This window comes from Polyodon spathula, chromosome 1 (assembly GCF_017654505.1).
Source record: "Polyodon spathula isolate WHYD16114869_AA chromosome 1, ASM1765450v1, whole genome shotgun sequence".
NCBI classification, from domain to species: domain Eukaryota; kingdom Metazoa; phylum Chordata; class Actinopteri; order Acipenseriformes; family Polyodontidae; genus Polyodon; species Polyodon spathula.
The window spans coordinates 67,657,102-67,679,594 of NC_054534.1; the positions used below are offsets into that span (position 1 = coordinate 67,657,102).

Consider the following 22,493-nt stretch of genomic DNA (forward strand, 5'->3'; position numbering starts at 1 on the left):
AACACCATTTGTTTGCACATCTTTTGGCAAACTAAGTTAATTAATAGCAATTAATAACAGCTGTCTTTGGTTGCGTGTGACGTTAGCAGCACGCAGTGGAAAAACAACCCAGGCCTTAACTGCACCGTGCGGACTCGGTATGGCCCCAGTGAGGCACAGTTGTGCAGTAGCAAAGTGGCAAAAGGGTCTACAGGAAATTTTATTAAGATGCTTGGCAGTCCACAACCACTACACAATCATTCAGGTGACTAGAGCATTAGGAAAGGTCCACCTTTCTTTAGGAATATGTTTATTCACAGTTATAGTGAGATAACAAGTGGGATATCCCCGAACTACGGAAGAATGAGTCTGAACCATTGTTGAACGGGACAGATTGCTAATTAGTGTACAATATTAGTTACACTTTGCTTGGTTAGCAGGTAGCTGCTGTTGTCAACTGTTTTTTACATACTTAAAAAAATAGCGTATGAAAGTGTTTTGTGAAATTTGCCTACAATGTTTAACCAGACATGTACTTATAGCACCAAGTGAACTGCAAGGGCAACCATGCAGAAAACTTGCTGTGCTACATACAAGAATGTTATAGGCCATCATGAACTAGCACTTCTCTTATACTGTGTTTATTATTTTAGGACTGTAACCTGTGGTTTAAACTGTGCGATACACATTGCTATGTATTGCCTGGGATTATTATTTTTGGTCACCAATACGACCTGGATTACAAATTAAACAAAGAATAGTTTGGACCGTGAACTTTGTTCTTTGTCACCTGTTTACGCATTGCATCACCTGTACACCTGCGCACTGCATACCACTTTGCTGCAGTTTCCCACCACTTCTATAAGTCAGAACAAATAATGTATTTAAAACACTGATTATCTCAAGTAACACATTGACGATCACTTCCTTCGTTAAGCATATTAACAACAACGACAAAAAGTAACGGCAGAAAGTTTCGAGTCCAGAACCTCTTGATGCAAGAGAGCTTTGATCTGAGGTCTGATCCTTTCATCAGTTCTGTCCCAGTCTGATTTTTATTGTTATTTTGGAGAGAAGACAGATGATTGGCACTTTTTTTACATTCAATCAGAGATGTGATAAACATACCCAATGAACCACCTTCCCACACCCATCAGTAACTCACCGGCACCTGGCTCTGTTGCTGTGCTTTGGGGCGAGTCCGATGTGGAGACCACGCTGACATTATTAACCGGGACGGCAGCAGCAGCAGTAGCAGGGACTGGTGTGGCAGCAGTTACTGTACTAGCCGCCAAAGACGGAGCTCCGCTTGCCTTCTTTGGAGCTACCACAACACTCCTGAAACAAAATGTAAAGAAAATGAATACAAGGGAAGGTTGAAACGGTAGTTGATGGTCGTGGTATTATCAATAATTATTAAATAGATAATCACCTGACAGTCATGTAAAGCTAAAAAAGTGCAGTGCCACTACTACCCGAGATGTTTTGTGTCTCTCTATGATTTTTCCATAAAGAGATGCTGAGGGGGTGTTAAGTGCCACATATTTAAACTGGGTATCAGGAAATTACTTTAATTCACTGCCCCCCTCTACTCTACTATGTGAGAGAACATTTAGTTTAAATAGACAACAAGTGAAAGTAGGCAGAGTATGTGAGACAGGAACTGAATTAATTTGTTGCTAAAAAACAACAATTAAAACTTTCATTATCGTCCAACCCTTACATAAGGTAGAAAAAAAAAAACTAGGGCTTTCAATCAATCAGTTAATTTCTGGGATTAAAGCGTTAATTTCTTTGGCGATTAAACTTATTTTTGTATTAATATACTGGGCTTTTATCAGTATGTATTTTGTTTGTGCTCTGTGCCGATTGCTTCCTGACTTCCCCTGGTAACAGAGGGGCGGGGAAGTGTGTGCAGGAAAAATAATAAAAATAGAAAATCCCACTTTGCAATAAGTGTCTCTATCTCTCACAGCTGATGTGAGGCAGTGATAAGTGATGTAACAAAAGAATCACTCTGAAAGTTGCATCACCTGTTTTATACAGAATATTCTTCTCATTAGTGAAATTCTACTCCTATTGCAGGTACTTTTGTTTTATGTAATGTATATGTTTATACATGCAGTTTTGCATGCTCATACCTACAGATTGATATAAAACATTTATGGATTTGTCAAAGAAAGTGTCCTACAATATGCCATCAAGCTAGCACAACAAAATGGAAGAGAGCAATACCTATGACCTGCATAATTCTATATATATATATATATATATATATATATATATATATATATATATATATATATATATATATATATATAATATATATATATATATCTGAGTGTTACAAGTGCTAAACACCGCAAGACAAGAGCATGTGTCTGTGGCATTGGAAGGTCTTGTATGTGTAAATGAAGAAGTCACTTCAAACATGAAGGACTAAATTGACTTATCTCTATTAATCTCTTTCCTGATAAACTGGCTCCTTCAGACTGACGGCTTTACAGACATATAAAAGGACTTGAAAGAAAATTCAAACAGATTAACTGTCTAGTGTTGCCCCAGTGAGGGCCATTGTTTACATACACTTGGAGTCCAATCCCTGCACAGTTCAGGATAATAAAACGGTCAACTACTATTTTTTTCACCAATACGTACCATAGTGAAGTTACTGATTTCAAAACTTGTCAAATACCAAGAATTAAACCCACTTCTTCCAGTAATTGCTTAAAACCCACTTCTTCCAGTAATTGCTTATGTGTTTGGTACTGGGGCTTGGGAACTGTAAAACTGTCTGGCAGTAGTTGTTGTTGTTATTATTATTATTATTATGAAGAAGAAGAAGGACAATACAATACAAATTTCACTTATATAGTGCACTTCATGTAAGCACCTCCAAGGGAGCTTTACAAAATAAATATAAAAAACCTGTGTCTAATATACAATCCAGCTACAAATAAACAGGCCCAAACCAATATGTTTTCAAACAGGATTAAATTGTGCTAGCTTTCCTGCTATGAATTGAGTTCAAGTTCCACAGATCAGGGGCAATGTAACTAGGGCTTCTGTTTTTCGGGTTTCATTAATTGTATTTTTCGGTGCTTATTTTTAGCTATTTGAGTTTTATGGGGTTTTTTTGTTTGTTTGTTTTTCGGGGCTTTCATTTTTGATATACTGTATGAAATCAGTGTTTTCGGTTACTTTCCAAAATGCTTAACCATTTTTTTTGTGTGTCAAAATATGTATAGTAACTCAACAGTACTTGCACACTTAAGTTGTACCTTCTTTTCTTTGCTGTCTTCCACAACGAAATCCCTATGGTCACTGGCACATTCATCTGGGGTTTTTGTGTGCAGGCATTTTTGCACATATTGCCACAATTCTGTTTTAAATCCTCCGTAACTTAACTGTAATACAGCTTTAAATACCTCTAACAACCCTCCGTCCTGATTGTAGTCTCGTTTTAAATCTCGCAAGCAGAGTCTCCAACAGAAATGTAGGAATGTGCTGTCACTCAGTAGCTGGGGCAGGTTTAAAGTATTCAGAACAAATCAATGATAGATACAAGTCAGGAAGGGAGGACATTGCCCACCAGCACTGGGAAATATATTTATTATTATTTTTGTAGTAGGTTTTATTTATTTTTTAATGGGAAAAGGGTAACGTCAACGTGAATACAGGAACCATTTCCACAATTTTTTCCGGTGTTTATTGGCTATCCACCAACTGCATTTTATTTGTATCGGGTGTTTTATCGGTTAAAACCGAAAATCAGAAGCCCTAATTATAACTTAAAAGCCCTGACTCGAACAGAGTTCAAACTAATTTTAGGGACTCTCAGAAGATTAGTATTTTCCATCTCAGTGAATGACCAGGGACATACCGGGTCAGCAGATCTTGAAGGTAAGAAGGTTCAAGACGACGTAAGGCCTTATAGGTAATAATAATAATAATAACAACATCAGTAATAAAACGAACAAATGAGATGAACCAAATAATGAGTGAGTAACTGTATCATTAAATATGCAATTAAAATAAAGATAGCATTTTTTAAATTGAGATTTTTTTTATTTATTTATTTTAAAATCACTAATAAAAACACAACATAGCATTGTTACTGTATGGTCACATCCCAAACATATACATATCTGCTACAATACTGGCACCCCTTGCATTCGCGTATTTATAGTTACTTGTCTTTTTATGTCCAAATCATGAAAAATAACAAGACAGTTCCATCAGCATTAACAGTAATCACCGCATTAATCTGAATGTTTGGTACTTAACACAAGTGGTGAAAAAAAGCTGCAAAGCTGCCTGTCCAGATGTCAACAGATGCTCTTCACTGTAATAGCAGAGTACATAAAGCGCTAAACAACAAATCCTTAACAAATCTCATTAAGATGGAATGAAAGGCTCTTTTAATGATATATTTTTTGTACCTGTAAAAATGTAAGGATCCTACTAATTAGGTAAAGCTTTGCGCCAATGCATGCTGCACTCCCTGAGCAGTGTTTCATTTTAATTACCTAGTAAGATTACCCATAAGCCTAAATGTACTTCATTTAACTGGATATTTACTTAATTATATCTTCTGCAGGCTCTGCTACAAAGGCATCCCATATGAATTCCCATAATGGCCTTTAAATACTTACATTTGCAAAAAAAAAAAAAAATAACCCAGCTGAAGGTCTTGCTTTTGACTTCCAAAATGCTTCTAAACTCCACTTAACAAAAGGAATGTGTTTCTACAATACTCTAGGTGAGGTGTATTATAATAAGCATTGGCGCATAACAGAGAAGTTTAAAACATCAGCATTAAGCACCTACATTTATTTGGCAACATAATTTGGGGGTGGGAGGGGGGGGGCACAGACTTTTTCACTTCCTAACGTTAGCACAACATTGTTTTTATTTTAATTGCTTGTTAATTTTATCTATTGCAATCAACCCCCCCCCCCCCCCTCCCTCCATGAGGCTTTTTTTGATGTTGGGTCTATCTGTTCTCTCACTATTTTTCTAAATTGGTGTAACAGTAAGCAATACGCCTGTATCAATTAATCACTCATCAAGTAAACTGTCGTACAACCAAGCAATACAGCAAAGCATCTGGATTCTGGCCATTTAATTATTTAGAAACTTAACCGATACTGTACCAAATGTGTCAACATATTAATGAGTTGAGCTATGGTGGCACTATATTTTGTTCCCCAACTCTATTAGCTCCAATGAAACATTTCCACTGAAACTATTAGGCCTTGGTATTTGGCTCATGAGTTTATTCCAAGGTGTGTTAAAATTAGGACAAGGAAATGTCTTTTAAAGTGGAAAATAATCCAAGAGTGTTCTACCTCAACTGGTGGATTTAAAAAAAGTAGTACAGGTGTGTAGGACGTATGTGCTAGCCAAGATTAAAAAATATTTTTCCCCCTTTATTACCTTTTTTTAAAAAAAAAAACATTATTAATAGTCGCACTGTACTGTGCTATTTTTTTTAAGGTTATGCAAATGTAACTGGTGCATCCTGGGAGTTTGCTTTTGGACACGTGGTCTCATGGCAGTGACTCTGAACACATGAAAGGATTAGGTACCAGGAAGTTGCAACATATTTTTGTCTAGTTTTGTCCGCATCTTACCTCTTCCAAATTGAAGTATAAAAATACAAGCAAGCAACCAAAAGATTCAAGAGATGAGGGACCAGTGAAATAAATGCTAGATAAGACCTTGGTAAGCACCTTTTTTTAAAGCTTATTTCGTACAAAGATTACTAAAATGTGGTCTGTTTAAAAGCTATTTGATTTCACAGCCCAATCATATAATATCTAGGTTTGAGACCAGAATTTATTTCATGGAAACGTGACCTTGATAGTATGTGGCATCATGACAAAGTATTGTGTGCTCTCCTAGTAAATATTAATATTTACTTCCATCATACTTTGCTAAAGCTGTGTTTGCCAGTATCAAACTACACAAAACTGAATAAATAACATTTGTGATGGAGCTGTGTATTTATACAGATTAAATTCCTTGTTTAAGAAAATGTGGCTCATTAAAATATTTCATGGTCGCAACAGAACTGTCGGTTGTCATTTTGAGCCTCGACAAGCAAAGCAGGAACATCCTGATTCAACAACAAACAGAATGAAACTTCAGTCGAATACAACAGGCAGAGTACAACAGCCTTTATTCACATTTTAGGGCAAATACTTTTCACCTCCTTACCTTTATATGAGGTTTACAATTAGACTGGTTCTCAGTTCAGTTGCTCCAGTACTGACTTAATTTCTTTGTTTTTCTCTTCTCATATCACAAGCAAGCAGAATGATTGTAAAGATTGTAAAAGGGGAAAGGCAACACATACATAAAAAGACATTTAAAGCTATGTGCCCTTGAATACCTCAGATTGTACGTTTCACAAATGCCGGTGTATTGATACTGACAAGTAGTGAATTGAAGATTTAATGTATCTACAATTTAAGACACTAATACGGGTTGGTCCTGGTCAATACATGGAAGCGAGACCTCCAACGACCACCAGGTCCTGCAGGCCATGACTCTGTAGAGGACTGTGCCAAACATCAACAAACAAAGGCTCAGAATACTGCTTGGAAGTATTGTAGTGATGGGCCATTAAACCAAGGTCCTGCCTACTTTGTATTCATGAACAATCCTACGGCACAGATATAACAGATATGTTATGAGTCACAACTCCAAAACAGTAGTTGTAATTATGAGCAACACATTTTGAGTATGCAGTTGGAAACAGTAAAATGCAGCACAATAGAGATTTGTTTTTGTTGCATCTATGCAGGACTGTCAAAAGAAAATAAGATAGTACTCCACCTTATTTGCTACTGGGGTTTAATGGGAAAAACAGCCTTAACAGCTGATGCAGCAGACAAGAGTTGAGAGCCATCATGATAAACCTTGGCACCTACTAGCCATCTGTGTGGATCCCTCTATTAGATTCAGCATGGGAATGAAATCACACATCTAGTTGTTTGAAAAGAACTCCAACACAAGCAGACCCAGCAAGCTTCTCCTGCTTAGCTGTTACTTTATGCTTTCCAGTGAGGTTGGCAAGCCAGGGTTGATAATCCTTAAGGAGAGTTATGATTTCTGACAAAGCATTCCTCAGATAAACGCAGGATCAGAGGGATGTCTTGAAATTCCCAGAGATTTTCAAGAGAGTACCTTTTTCCACTAACATGAGAACAACTGTTAACAAGGTGTCTTCTCCCAAATGCATGTTAGCTTAGAGAGCTTTGAGTCTGCCACAGAACAATATTTTAAATGCAAACCAGACCCAGGTCTGTCCTATAGCACATCTTGATGTCTGCTCCTACAAAATCTCACTAAACTATACTACTCTGGTATTTCCCCAGGGATGAGAATTTATATTTCTAACTCTAAGGAGAGTTTTTACATAAAAACTCACAATCCACAAAGGATGAGATGAAAAAACAGGCCTGAAAAGAAAACTGACATTCTGAAAAGGAAGCGCTTCCTAGAGCAACACATACTGGGCACATTTCTAGACTTTGCTGGCAATGTACGGTCAAGAACATTTTTTTGAAAAGTGATACTTTAGTTTTTTTTTGTAGTTTTAATTTCCTTATGCTAAAAGTATAATTGTTACAATAAATTCATTTATTGTATTTATTTTTTTTAATAACCAAGTATGACATGCTTTTACAAGCAGGACTTCATCTGAGTAGGTCATTTAATAGTTTAAAATTAGGAAAAGGAAATTAAAAATCAGTTAAGTAGTGATTTATTTATTTTTAAATGACAGATGTTAAGCCATCAACTGAAATTGCAGAGAGATATATATATCTATATATATATATATATATATATATATATATATTATATATAGATATATATATATATATATATATATATATAATATATATCATATATATATATATATAATATAACAAACCATTTTTATATGGTCGTCATAAAAAAAAACATGAAACAAAAAGAAACAAACCAGCAGAAAAAGGTTAGAATTTTTTTTAAAAAAGCATAATAAAAACTAGTGCTTTATCTGCTGGCACACGATCTGGAACGATAACTCATTCTTCTGCATTGTTACTCATCTTTTTCTACAATCTGCATTGTTAAGCTGCATCTAATGACATAAAACAAGATTATACCAAGAGATACTGTGTCTAGAGTTCATAAAAAGGCTTACCTGTCAAACGACCTGAACTGTACAGATTTATCTGTAGCACCATCTCCCATAGCTCCCAAGAATGCTGGAGGAAGGAGGGCTGGGTCGACTACCATTTCATCAGCTGGCATGCTGACCAGACTGCGCAGTATGTCCTTCACTTTCTTGCCCTGACTGGCAGCAGATGCTGAAGAGGACATCTTGTTCTCCTGCTCTAGGGAATCCTGGGATTTCTTCACCTCAGTGGACAGGGTGGACAGCACCTCACTGATGGCGTCGGGCCCAGCGATGACAGCCTCAGTCCCAGGCCCTGCCGCAGCTTTCACTTCGCTGGCAGCGATGGAAGCCTGCTCCTCTCCAATACCAGAATCCCTTCTCCGTAAAGAAGAACCATTCTCAAAATCAGCACCACCACCCTTATCCAGCTCTAGAGAAAAGAAAAAACAAACATGTTGGATTTGATATGACATCAGCCACTATAACATCCACAAAGTATTTCCTTATTTATTTATTTATTTGTTTTATTTTTAATTTAAACAAACAAAAGACAACTGTCAAAAACATGAAATAAAAAACATTATATCTGGTTATTTTTGCAAGACAGTTAAAGGTTTGGTTAGAACTAGTAACTGGCTACTACGTTTGCTTTTTATTTAACTGAACATATTATGCACTAGTAACCTATAGATGCAGCCACATCGCTCCCGCTTTTTGTGCTCTTCACCGACTGGCTGCGTTGTGAAGGCTTCCGTTCATTCTGAGGTTCCAGGATGTCCCTGTACTTCGATACCATGAGCACTGAAATGAAGTACACTACAGCCAAGGCTAGAAACTGGGCCTGCTTGCTGTCCTCCTGGAAAAGAAAACATCAATGGTAGTGCACACATCCGAGATGTAATTATAGATTGGAGATGCGATATCAATTCACAACGCCACACAACACAGGCACTAAACCTACACTACAGGTTTAACTGCAACTCATCTGCTACTTTAACAATGTAAGTTCTGAAAAAAGTAAACCTGTGCTAATATACATGCATACAAATTCATACGATACCATTTAGATAATGGTTAGGAGCAAGTAAAAGAGGAAAGTATTGAAAACTCTGAAGCTCTTTAGAACTTACAATATCTCTGAAGACCACGGCACGTAGACGATTAATATCCATGTCTTGTAGCAACCGATCAAGATCCCTTATAGGTGAAATACCACCTGAGACAAGATCCACTGGGCTCTAAGTGAAAGCAAAAAACTTACCATGTCAAACAGTCTTGGTATTAATACAGAATACAAAAAAGTGCTCCAACAAATACTTGCTTTATTACCCTAATCATCATGTCTCAGTTTAAATGTAAAGCAGCAGAGCACAGATACTCATTAACATGAATTTTAAGGGACCAGCAAAGAAATTCATACTCTCAGTAATTCGAATTATCAGGAGTCTAAGCCAAATGCATATTGTCAGTTTTTATTGAAATTACAGTAACACGGAAATCAAATTTCAATTACAGAACAGAACACTTAATAAGTATACATTACAAATAAACTGCACTTGCAATCTGCATGTCCCATTTTATTCAAGGGTATTTTAAATTGAGGTATTGTGCAAATCGGAAACACAGACAACTTGCATTCAGTTTGGTGTTCATAGCCTGGATTACTGTATTCCAATAGTGTTCACAGTAATGTTTAAATCTTCCTTTTTCTATATGGTGGTGCATTATCCACTGTTTTTGTCTGTAAGAACATGATGTGCGAGCACTATGGCAAAGTGCATCATAGGACCTGTAGTCTCATAACAGCACTAAAATACACTAGAGAGACACTAATCTGGATGCAAGTTAATACAATTCCCAATATTCTTTACACTTTGCTGTAACTACAGCGATTCGTTTTATTCGTTTCTTCCCTGGGAGGGCTCAAATATTTCACACCAACATTAAATTCTGAATAAATTTACAACAAGCGACTACTAAATTTGCCCAGGATCATGTAAAAAAATGCGTAGTATAAGCACACTGATCTAATCCAAGTTCGTTTTGCTGAGAATTGATGACATGAAAAAGTGACGCTGTATTTTTCTCCTCCTAGTTTCAAAGGTGAATGAGTGGGTAGGTTTTGTAGTTTAATCCCTTATACCTGTTCTATTACAGGGTCATTAACAATTCTGTGCAAGTGTCTTTTTTATATAAGGTTATCTGACATTTGCTGAGCTAAGAATGCATAAAGATGACAGCAAGCTATCAGAAAGGCAAACTGATTTTTAATGGAGAGGGCTCAGAATTGGGTTAATACATTAAGGAGTGCAGAGAATACAATCTGATATGAACTGATGAAATTAAAGGTTGCACATTTAGAAAATAAAGGGATTTTGTCTCTTTCATAAACTTCCTCTCCTCAAGAAAAAAACATTCTTCCTAAAATGCATGCCTTAAAAGGACAGTACTTACAATTCACCAAGTGCATCAATCCCATTAAAACAAGCTATAGAACCTAATCAATGATCGTATTTTTCTCAGTTCACTTTTGCTGTAGAAATGAGCAATTCAGAGAAAAAAGGTCCCAGAACCCTATTCTGGGCTTACTGTAAGTGGTCAAAGAAGGTGACTGTTTAACTGTCCCAAAGGCAATTCCATTTAAAATACGTTTTGGATTAAACAATTAAAAGTGTTTAAAGAAGTATGATTAATGGAGCAGTAACCACAGCTTTAAAATCAATTTTCTGACCTCTTGTCAGCACTAGCAATATTATATTTGTGCTGAAGATATGTTTTGTTGTTTTTCTTAATATGAACATACACAGACTTTTCAAGTTCCACTATAGCTTAAGCCTAATTTGCTCTTCCTAGCACTGTGTCACACACGTGGTCAGCATTTGGCTAAACTATAGAAAATGTATCTTTATTACTGAAAGTGATATGGTGCTAGGAAGAAGCTATGTGATCCTTGAAAATCTGTATACTCCAGCACAATGATATTCAACTCTGGACGTTGAGATACAACACAGTCCAGGTTTTTACTCCAAGCAGGTTTTAACATAGTTAATTGAAGCTATTAATTAAACTAATTTAGGGCCTGGTTGAAATAAGGACAAGGACTGGAATGGATCTCGAGGGCCACTGCTCTTGCACATAACTAAGTTCTTTTCAGTGTCACTGGTTTAATGCCTTGCGTAGTAAGTCTAGTGCATTAACTTTCTAATTAAGCAGTGGACACACTGCAACAGGGAACATTTTTTTTTTTTTTTTTTAATCTAAAATTAGTACAGTAGTACAAGGTTTGCAGATTTACAAAACACCATGTAATTACCCATCTAGAAACCTTGATGTTCTAAAAACTTTTGATTTACTGCATTTTCCAGACAATCTATTCATGTAAGATTAGACTTGCCTGTCCTGGGGCCGATTTTCCAGTTCCCATTAAGCTTTGCATAGCTTTTTGTCCCCTGGCATTTTCCACAACAGGCTTGAAACGGGTGTGCTGCTGGCATTCCAAACAGTTTCTTACAGCTACTGCACACACTGTCAAACAGAGAGGAGCCATTAACAATTCTGTTCTATTCTTTACAATATGAAAACAGTTTGGTCAAAATAACACGAAATCATAAATGAAAGAATTAAAAAACAACAAAAACAATACGGCTATGGTCATGTCTTATCATGAAATGATTTGCTTTTGTTTTAGAAACAGCAGCAATGGCATTCCTCACCAATATCAGCAGTTTGGAATTTCAATAATTGAATACGATAAAAAGGTGATGGCGGCTCTGTATGCCATGTATCCTTTATGTATTTAAATCGCTTCTTGTAGTTTATTGCCATAGCAACGGCGGTTCGAGTGCTTAATCTGATGTATTGCATGCCATTTTTAAAGCACAAGGGTTTTTCTCTCCTGTCTCAAGTGACAAATGTAAACTCTGAAACGTTTAGATTATGGGAATTATTCTACTTGGAATGGACTAGCTTTTTCTATTAGAGCATTCATATATCCATTTATAAAGAGAAGTTAGAGAAACCTTGTTACAACCTAGAAATCAGATTACACAGCAGCACAAGGGAGAGCATAGCTCATAAAATATTAATTTCATAAAACCATGCTTCTAAAAGCAGACGAGGGCCAGACATCCATTTCACTATATCTCAGTTTTGTAATGACCTAGTATAAATTTAAAAGCAACATGGCTTCCATTTAACACACAAGTATACTTGGCACCATTCCATTGACTTCCTTTTTCATAACGTGCACTAAAAAAAAAAAAAAAACTATGTACACCATTACACAAATGAAAGCATTCGGGTCTACTTGTTTATTAAACAGATTGTTATTCATACTGTAGTTGACATGAGGAAATGAGAAAAAAATTAAATAAAAAAAATGAATGTAGGGGTTTAACTTTTATTCAGACCTGAAACCTCAAGACTGTCATTGTTGATCTAATGTAATGGGATATAATACAACAGGCCCAGGGCTAAGTCCAGACCATTAGAAATATCCAATATAAACTACTCTACTTCATTTTAATGCTGACGGTGGGTTATAACAACAAGAACATTAGAAAAAAAAAAAAAAGAGTAACAAGGCTCCTGAGCTATTCAATTTCAGATTTTTTTTGAAAATGGAAGCACAGTGAAGAACTGTGTTGTAAATGCTTTTACCCAATCTGAGGCACTGTCTCAGAATCCCTCCTGATGAGATGTTCTTTTCCGCCTCAATCTCGGTGAAGCTAAGAGAGCTAGCAAAAATCAGCACATCTACAAGGCTAATCAGTCTCTGGAGGAAGGTTACAGAAGCCTCAATGGAAAGACCCTGAGTTGGCTCGATGTTCTCTAATTCATGCTGCAAAAAAAACAAAGGAGCCTGATTGGTACAAGAGATTAGACATTATCGCCAGAGAAAAAAAAAAAAATTGACAGAGTTATGCCCTCCCTCTTCTACAGCATAACAGCAGCAATACATCTAACAGCTACATTTTCTCATAACGCTGGACATAAATGAGAAACAGCGGGAATGAAGCTGGCAGTAGCACAAAGCAGCGCTATCAATTTAGAGGATGAAATCAGAGTTGTATTATGAGAGAGAGCAATGGCTTAATCCAAGATAGATTGGTTTTGTGTATGCTCACTATTTCATGGGGGTGATGTAGCAGGGGTGGGGAGGCATGGTAGGCTTGTAAAGTCAATCCACCAAAAACACAGAAATTCCAAATCACAGCTGGATAAAAATCACTGAGGATTTGGACAACTTACCGTAGCAGAGGTGGCTGCAGACAACAGAGGCAAGATTCCACCGCAAGCCATGATGATGTTGTCTACCACTTGTGAGATCAGATGAATAGTGTTGTGCACGAAGATGACATTTTCGCTGCTGTTAACAAAATCCATCACCGTCTTTGTGGAATGACTGAAAATAAAACTGCAGTGTTGGTCAATCACAGAAGTGTCAAGTTTTTCTACAGCTTACTAAACATTACCAGTAGCTCCAATAGTACAGTAATTAAAATAACAAAATAAAAGATCATACTGTATGTCTTGCTAAAACTTCTAATGATGCTGGTATTATGACAGGGTTAAGCATTAAACATGTTATCTTTGAGCAATGCATTTAATACGGATACATTAACCTTTCCCAGACTCCATTTATCAGACATTCTGCATCTCAACGACATAGAACGAGTAACATCAATATACAATTAGAAATTAAGAAGAGATAGGATGTTGTATCAACACATTGGTGAAAAGCTCTACTCGGGTACTCAATACGTACATTAAGCATGTCTGTTCACTACAAAACAGATAACATAATAGTACAGAGGAACCCCTCCATTACATTCATATTATCTCCATATAAATAAATAAATCTATTTTTATATAGCGCCTTTCATAGTGGACCACCATCACAAAGCGCTTTACAAAATACAAGACTAGGGGGTGTGAACCATGCATCAGTTGCAGAGTCACTTGCAACAATGTCTCACTCGAAAGACGGAGCACAAGGATGTTAAGTGACTTGCTCAGGGTCACACAATGAGTCAGTGGCTGAGCTGGGACTTGAACCTGGGACCTCCTGGTTACAAGCCTGTTTCTTCACCCACTGGAACACACAGCCTCCTAACGGCCTCAGACGGTAATGAACTGACAGACAGTGGTCTGAATCGGGAGCTTTTATTACAAGGAACAATTTAGTGTAATAGATATTTCTGAATAAGTTTACCCGACTTGTGTATATCGTTGAAGTGTACATCCCACCTAAGTTTAGTCAACTCCAAAATCCAAAACCATTACCAATGCTGCATCACTCAATTTAAACTGTTTAAGTGTAATATTTTAAGTGTACAGTACCAGTCAAAAGTTTGAGTACACTTGCTGGAAACTAGGTTTTTTCATAAGTGACAATGTTTTACGTCGTATACGTTTCTGTAAATACTTTAAAATGAAAACACATGTTACAATATACAAAACAAAACATAAGGAGTATCAAAGCAATGTTCAAGAAAATTGAAAATTGTCTCTAAATCTTGGATTCCTCAAAATAGCCACCTTTTGCCTTAATAACAGCCTCACAAACACAAGGCATTCGGTTAACAAGTTTCATCAGGAAATCACCCGACATGTCTTCCCAGCTCTTCTGCAGCAATTCCCAGAGATGTAGGGCACTTGTGGGTAGCTTTGCTTTGACTCTTCTGTCCAGATCGTCCCATACAAGTTCTATGAGATTGAGGTCTGGAGACTGGGCAGGCCAGGTCATTAGACTGAGTTGTCCTTCACTTTCTTTCTTCTCCAGATTGTTCTTGCACAACTTTGAGGTGTGTTTCGGGTCATTATCTTGCTGAAGAATGAAGGACTGCCCAACTGGCCGTAATCCTGATGGAATGGTATGCCTCTGAAGTATGCTACGATAGCCATGCTGGTTGAGCTTGCCATGGACTTGGTAAAGATCACCAACTCTGTCACCAGCAAAGCAACCCCCGACCATGACACTGCCTCCTCCAGAACCACACATGCAGAACTCATGCGCTCACCCTCTCTGAGTCTTACAGATACTCGGCGATTGGACCCAAATATTTCAAATTTTGACTCATCAGTCCATAAGACCGACTTCCCCTCCACAAACGCCTAGTTTCTGTGTTTTTTGGCCCAGGCAAGTCTCTTCCTCTTATTCTGCACTCTTAACAATGGTTTCTTTGCAGCAATTCTTCCAGTTAGGCCAGCTTCACGCAATCTCCTCTGAACAGTTGATGTTGAAACATCTGTACTTCTAGTAGCATTTAGCTGAGCTTGTATTTCAGGGGCAGTTAATCACCGGTTTCGCAGACTTGTGACTAATAAACTTGTTCTCTGATTCTGAGGTCACCCTTGGCCTGCCTGACCTTGTTTGGTCCTCATGAGTGCCAGTTTCTTCAAATCGTTTGATGGTCTTGGCCACAGCAGTTACAGACACTTGCTAAGTTCTTGAGATTTGTCTTACAGATTGACCTTCATTTCTTAAAAGTAAATTACAGACTTTTTACAGTCTTTTTTCTTTGCTTAACTGAGCGCATTTTGCCATTTTCTACTCCCTTACATTCAGGAATGACAAACTTGTGCCTATGCTACCTATATTTATAGTAATCATGGACCTTCACCTATTAACAATAATTGGTGACAAAAGGTTAATTAGGTAACATGCTAGTTAACTCAGAGAACATCTAAGAGAGACACTTTTATACTTATGCCAGTGTTCTAACACCGTGTTATACATAATTCAGACATTCAACTGACTTAGGCTTCAGACTGAAATTCCCTTGCTTTGGGTGACTGTTTCACTGAAATTGACAAGATTTACATTTTCATTTAAAAATTTAATTTTTGAATGCAACTCACTTATGATCAGCTTATACATGTACACTTATCATATAATTAAATATTAAGTGTTTATAGACAAGTTTATACAGTTAAAAGCATAGATAATCATGAAAAACCTGGTTTCAAGCAGGTGTACTCAAACTTTTGACTGGTACTGTACATCCAGCTTTACTGTAGAGTGGTGATACTTGTACAGTTAACCGAGACATGGATTGTGAACTGACATAAATGGCCATGAGCATGGTGTCAGGAACGTGTACGCATTCAATACATTCCTTTAATAAAATGGAAACTGAAAGACATGAGATTGTAAAATCTATGATCTGCTAAAATGAACACAGCATTTTTTAAAGGTACGTTGATAATGATTTCTGTTTAGGTAGGCTAAAATTGCATCTAGACATGAAGAGACAATGCACGAATACCGTAGACTGTCTGCAATATACATACAACATTGAACAAAAACAATGATATCTATTTAATTATTGAAAGGAAAGAGGGGTATTATGTGAATGTGCATTTTTTTTACCATTTACTGTACATTTAAATGAAATCCATTACGAACTGATGGTTCTGTGTTTTCTTATTGAAGTAAAATAATTAAATTAAATGAAGCCTCAAAAGAAACAATAAATACTCAGGACTGTAGCAAAATGCAGTTTGTTACCAGTTAGGGATGGGTCGGTATACTTTTTTTTTTGGATTACCGCGGTTTAGGTACATTACGGTATTAATACCCTTCCTGATATTCTAAACCGTGATTATCGTAATTTCTTTATACAACAGTTAATGCATTTTTCAACTGCAAACATGCTTATTCTAAATCAAGTGATGGTACTTGCAGCCTTAGCAAAGTGTCGTTTCGTGAACTGATACTGTATTTTGATAATGGTTTTGAAGGAAACTGTCCACAACACAGAATACACGTTTCAATTGTTGCGTCAGTTACCCAGAGCTTGCTGCGCCGGCTGCTAGTGTGTGCTGTCTTTCTGACGTCACAAGCAGTTTTTAGAGAAACGCCTTCTCCAAACCTTGCAGCGCAGAACACATTTTCAAAGTGCTATATTTACATTTGTCTGGATTATCAACAGACAGTTTAATATAATTGATTAACATTAACTTTATTGTAAAATTATACATCACTTAGTACATTATGTTTGTTTAAATAATTGCTTTATTTATTTAATATAGCATGGACAAGGCTGTTCACTGCTTCATTGTATAATGATAAAATGTTGTTCGCCTCCGCTAACAAGATGGCAGCAGTAGTTTTAGTGGTTATTTGCATTACGATTAGCAGGACACTCGTGATCTTTGCATCGTCCCTTTGGTTCACAGCCGCAGCCAGCCTCCCGCAGTAACATTTCAAAGCTGCGCTAGGCTATGCAGAATCTGCACAGATTTCTGTGGGTGGTGAGTGACGTCTACAGCGAATCTCCTAGATTCTTTGCAGCGCTGTGCAGAACTGCGGAAATCTGCGCTATAATAACACTACCAACGTCTCAATTAAAAATAGTATAGCCTACTTATTATCAACGTAGGTTTGTTTAAACAGGTTATAACAGCATTCCAATTTTCTTAGGTAAGATAAGAATTCTTTTCTTTTTTTTTTTACAAACTAAATTTAAATCCATTAACACGTTTTGGTATTAAAATACTTTTTTTTTCGATACATATTTTATTTATCTGGTTGAAAAAATAAACAACTCGTCTCTGCTCTTAAATAATAACCTGTGGTACATATTTGTTTTAAGCAATAAGACTGATAATTTCCCAATTCTACTTAACATCAGCTAAACAATGTATTTATTTATTTTTATTTAATTTAATGTTATGCGTTGAAATGTTTTAACAAACTACAGCACCACATCATTTTGAGCAAATAATAGACCTGAATACTGTTGTAGTATAACATTGAGAGTGTACAACTTTAGTAAAATACTAATACCAAATGTTTAAATCATGAAAGGAAGTGTGATTTGTTGGTTTTATTTTTGTGAGTTACAGTAATTTAAGTGCTTTACATTAGTCTTTCTTCATTTAAGCCTTTATTTTATAACTTGCATGATGTACTGTATACCATGATATTAAGGTTACCACTGTTTTTTTTTTAACGGTTATCATAACGTGCAAATGTTACACCGTCCCATCCCTATTACAGTACAGTAATATTTTATAAGAACTGAAATTGCAAATCACCAGCCTTCTTAACCGTATACATCTTATTTTTCTGCAAAGCAGTTTTACTTTTTTTAGTTTAAAGAAAATCAGGAGCAACATTTTGTCACTTATCAATTGCTGGACTAACTGTAGCTGCATTGTTGATATATTTAGCAATAGTTTTTTTTTTTTTCCTAAGATTCCCCTTACTATTTTATAGACCTAATGACTATTATTTATGGATAAGGTACATTTAGATTTGAACTTAAAACAATCCACTGGAGCCACAGAGTAGCCCTGTTCAAAGCTGCTCACCTCCTCCACATTTGCACATCAGTCTCAATGGAGAACAGCAGATCGGTGAGTAAGCGCTGGTGCATGTGAGACCACCTGAATTCAGGGACGCGGAACATTGTGGACCTTGCCGAAGAATCTCTCCCCTGCCCACCAGAACCAGAGCCTTCTTGTTGTCCTTGACCAGACTCCTTTGAAAACAGAGCAAATACAAATCAAAACCAGGAACAGGCAACCCAGTTGTCCCGCTACATGTTATCCAAATTAAAAAAGTTACATTCAAATTCATGAATATCATAATCAATGTGTGCAAAGTACAGTTCGAGTGTTTTATACAATGTATTACAGGAATGATAAACCTGTTTTATATCATTATTATTAAAGTGAAATACAAGATGATGATCAGGTTCTTTGCATGTCCTGTTTTTGCTTGTCTGGTGGGTTAGCTGTGCAAAAGAATAGCTGTCAATCATATCTACAGTTTTACTCTATTTGTTACAAAAAGAAAACTTGGCAGTTTCAGAAAGACCAAATTGAATTCTCACTTGAATAAATAAAATTAGCAGACCGGTCATGAAACTTACCGATGGTGAAGTTGGCTCTTGGCTTGTGCTTGCTTTCAGCTCCAGTCTTTCAGTGTCAGATGCCACACTTGAGACATCCAGTCTCGCTATCTTGATCTCTTTGGTCCTGGTGGTAGCAGTGGTTGTAGGGGCGGTGGCGGTGGAGGTGGAGCTCTCAGCAAGACCTTGATCTGCATCATCTCTCTTCTCTTCCACCTCCTTAATGGACTGATCATTCACTTCTGCCTCTGCCTGTGTATGTACCTTCTCCACACTTTCATGAAGTTCAGACCCAGAGGCATCAGACACAGGTTTCGGTTGAGTCAACATGTCTTCAGGCTTTTCCTCATCTTTGAGTTGAGATGTGTCATCTACTTTGCCTGTTGTGACCTGCTCCTCTGCAGCTAGGGAAGAGTCTTTGTGATTTTCATTATCAGCCTTGATTTGCTCATTTGCAGAAGCAACATCACTGCTTACTCCTTTCTGTTCCATGTTCTCTGTTCCAGCGACTTTGTCCTCCAGTTTCTTAGACGCATCTGATGTAACCTGCTCCAAGAAGGTCTTTGCTGAGCTGGTTTGATCTACAGGGTTGTCTTTAGGTGTAAGCTCCACCAGGTTCTTGGGATCCCCCACAGATTCTTCCACTGTTTCAGCCATGGGTTTATCAGTACCCTTCTCACATTCCACCTGCTCTGTAGAAACCTTCTCTTCTGCAGCCGGAGATGAATCAGTCACTAAAGTAAATACATCAGTAACTACTGGCTCTTCCATTTTCTCTTCCTCAGCTTTTGGTTCAGAGGCCAAGGGAGCATGTTCTTTGTCTTGAGTCTTAAGCTTAGTCTCTGAGGAAGTTACCACTTCCACATTCTGGCCCTGAACTGCTTCGGGAGAATAGGAGGTACTCATCTGCTCTTCTACCTTGTTCACAGCTTCTGCATCGCTGCTGACACCAGAAATGGTTCTGATGAGGCCTATGTTGCCTAGAGCAGAAGCTTCACCCCCTTGTCTTTGATAGTCTCTGAACATCTGAGCAAGGCTCTCTTTGTGTTGTTCAAAAGTAACCTAAAAATTCAAATGAAATCAAATTTAATTAAAAAAAAAAAAAAAAAAAATGAAGTTTAAGAAGTGTCAAACAATCAAAAAAACGACAACACTTTCAGTAATTGTGAAAAAACTAAAATAAAAAACATGAAAATTTACAAACAAGGGGAGGCCACTCGGCTTAACTAAGCTCATCTGTTTCCTAGTCGCTGACTGATCTCCAAAACTTTATAAAGAGATTCTACCTCAATAGGACTAATTAACCCATTCCATACCCTAATCACTCGCTGTGTGACGAAGTGTCTCCTTCCCTCTATCCCAAGTCTATCACCACTTAATTTCCAGCTGTGTCACCTGGTTCTGTTTCTGTACTGTGCTTAAAGTACTGGTTAGGATTATTAATTCCTTTTAAGATTTTAAAGACTTCCATTCGACCCTAGTTCTTTGTTCGAGGCCAGTGGTTCCCAACCTTGTTCAATTTAGGGACCACGTTGGTGTTTGGATTTTTCCTGCAGACCACTTGCCACGCAATTTTTCACATCAGCATTTAACATATTTTTATGTGTATATGTATAAGTACATGTAGAAAGTACCGTTTTAATATAACTTAGCTAACAATGAGACTCTTGGGCTTTAATCTTCGCTACGAGCTCAGCCAGGAAATGTTGCTATTTTGCACATTGAAAGTTGCTGATGGCAAAGTTCCTGTTTCTATTGTTTAATTTTTTATTTTTTTTTTCACACATTCTGAACGCTTTGTAGATAAACGGCATCTCAGTTTTGCAGGTTTAAGAGTTTTGTTTGACCAAACCTCCTGACAAATAATGCGTGGGGCTTGGGTCGTCCTCAGATCCAGTAAATGTAAATGCCAGTGCTGGTCCCTGACTGTTATTAATCTATCCTAAACATTACTAACGCAACTTATTACTCACCAAACTTCAATCGATGTGCATATAAAAAACATTGGAATACAAAGATGAGGATGTTATTTACCACTTCTAGCGGGCTGTGCTGCCTCAATTAAACAGGACTGGTGGTGCACAATCAATAGGATTTATAGCATATATGCTAAATATGACAGCGTCAAGAACAGACTGTACACATTCCCTGAAGTAGTGTAAATAGAATTTCCTTTTGCATATAGTCTTGTGAGACATTAAATCTGGCTGAATAAACCCATATAACAACATTGAGCTGAAATCGATCACTCACACAATGATACAGATCACAAATCAAGCTACAAATCTAGCCTCTCATTGTTTCACATAAACTTCTATTACTATATGCAGCTAATCTCTCCAAAAACGGTATGGAAATAATAAGTATATTCCTATATCCCTGGAAACACTGAAGCACATATTTTATACTACTGTGGTTTCAGAAGAGTTTTATTATTTTATTCCAAGTTAGGAATATTCAATGTAGTGTGCAACTTTTATACAGAGTGAAAACGCTGGAACAGCCAGATTACGTTTTTTTTGTCGCCTGAACAGTGAACACAAGCAGTAGAATGAGCACAGATTCGATTTACGTGAAAACTAGGACGTAGATTTATACTTTTTTTTTTTTTTTTAAATAATGCTGGCTTGAGAAGTCTGCAATTTGGACAAGACAAATGTGCCTTCATAACGTGTAACTTATTTAATCAGTATTCGTTTCACACTAGAAAGCTGTATCAGTTAATGGCGGCTTTGAAGGCGATGCTTGGTATTGCATCAAAAGGGAGCTTGTAACATATACTCATTTATAAACACATCCGTAATAAACACGGATAAAGGGGGAAAACACAAAATATATACAATCTTATAATTCTATATCACTGGGTTGAAGCTGTTTGTTGTGTTTCTTAGTAGTAGCACAATCAGTTGAGTTATTTTCATCCCCTGAACTATTTTAGACAGAGGAAAAAAAAAGAAAATGATACTACTGGTCTTGGATCAATCCTCACAAAGTCCAATAACATTACTGCCTCATTTGTCTTTGCTAAAACTTGAGTCTGATACCCATCCTGCTTTACAGATTTTGTACTTTTCAACATGAGTAAGTGGTACATTAATCAGAGGTACTGCAAAGACAGAAAGTCAAATTGGGATAGGAAAAGTTACCCGTGTGCAATTTACAGTTTCTTCCTAAAGGCATTTGCATTTGTAACAGAAAGCCTGATAATTTGCAATTAATTAGCAGGTATTGTTCTAAAATAGCTTGCAACAAGGGTATCATTAATCTTCCAAATCATTTGATTGCTAATCCATAGCTGTTTGCTCTGCAAAGAAAGCTTCTAAATGCACTGCTAGTTAAAGACTTTTTCAAGCTAACTACAGTATTTGCCATGTCATTTATTTTAACTTAATTTGACATTCAACATTTACCAATTACCAGAGCAGGTACTTGGCATATAACATTGAGCTGTCTTAAGATTAGTTTAATAAATATGA

The 22,493-nt window shown here is 36.9% G+C and overlaps 1 protein-coding gene across 3 annotated transcripts in view; it reads right to left on the reverse strand.

The window, feature by feature from the left end:
* Positions 1-22,493, reverse strand: part of lrba (LPS responsive beige-like anchor protein) — a 283,887-nt gene that overhangs the window by 189,800 nt on the left and 71,594 nt on the right. For all 3 annotated transcript variants that reach the window (XM_041260260.1, XM_041260269.1, XM_041260252.1), the window contains exons 23-31: positions 19,039-20,079; positions 18,476-18,645; positions 13,406-13,559; positions 12,815-12,995; positions 11,550-11,680; positions 9,286-9,393; positions 8,840-9,011; positions 8,180-8,585; positions 1,145-1,317 (exon numbers count right to left, since the gene is read on the reverse strand). In XM_041260260.1, the coding sequence (XP_041116194.1) occupies positions 1,145-1,317; positions 8,180-8,585; positions 8,840-9,011; positions 9,286-9,393; positions 11,550-11,680; positions 12,815-12,995; positions 13,406-13,559; positions 18,476-18,645; positions 19,039-20,079 (2,536 nt within the window). The remainder of the gene's footprint in view (positions 1-1,144; positions 1,318-8,179; positions 8,586-8,839; positions 9,012-9,285; positions 9,394-11,549; positions 11,681-12,814; positions 12,996-13,405; positions 13,560-18,475; positions 18,646-19,038; positions 20,080-22,493) is intronic.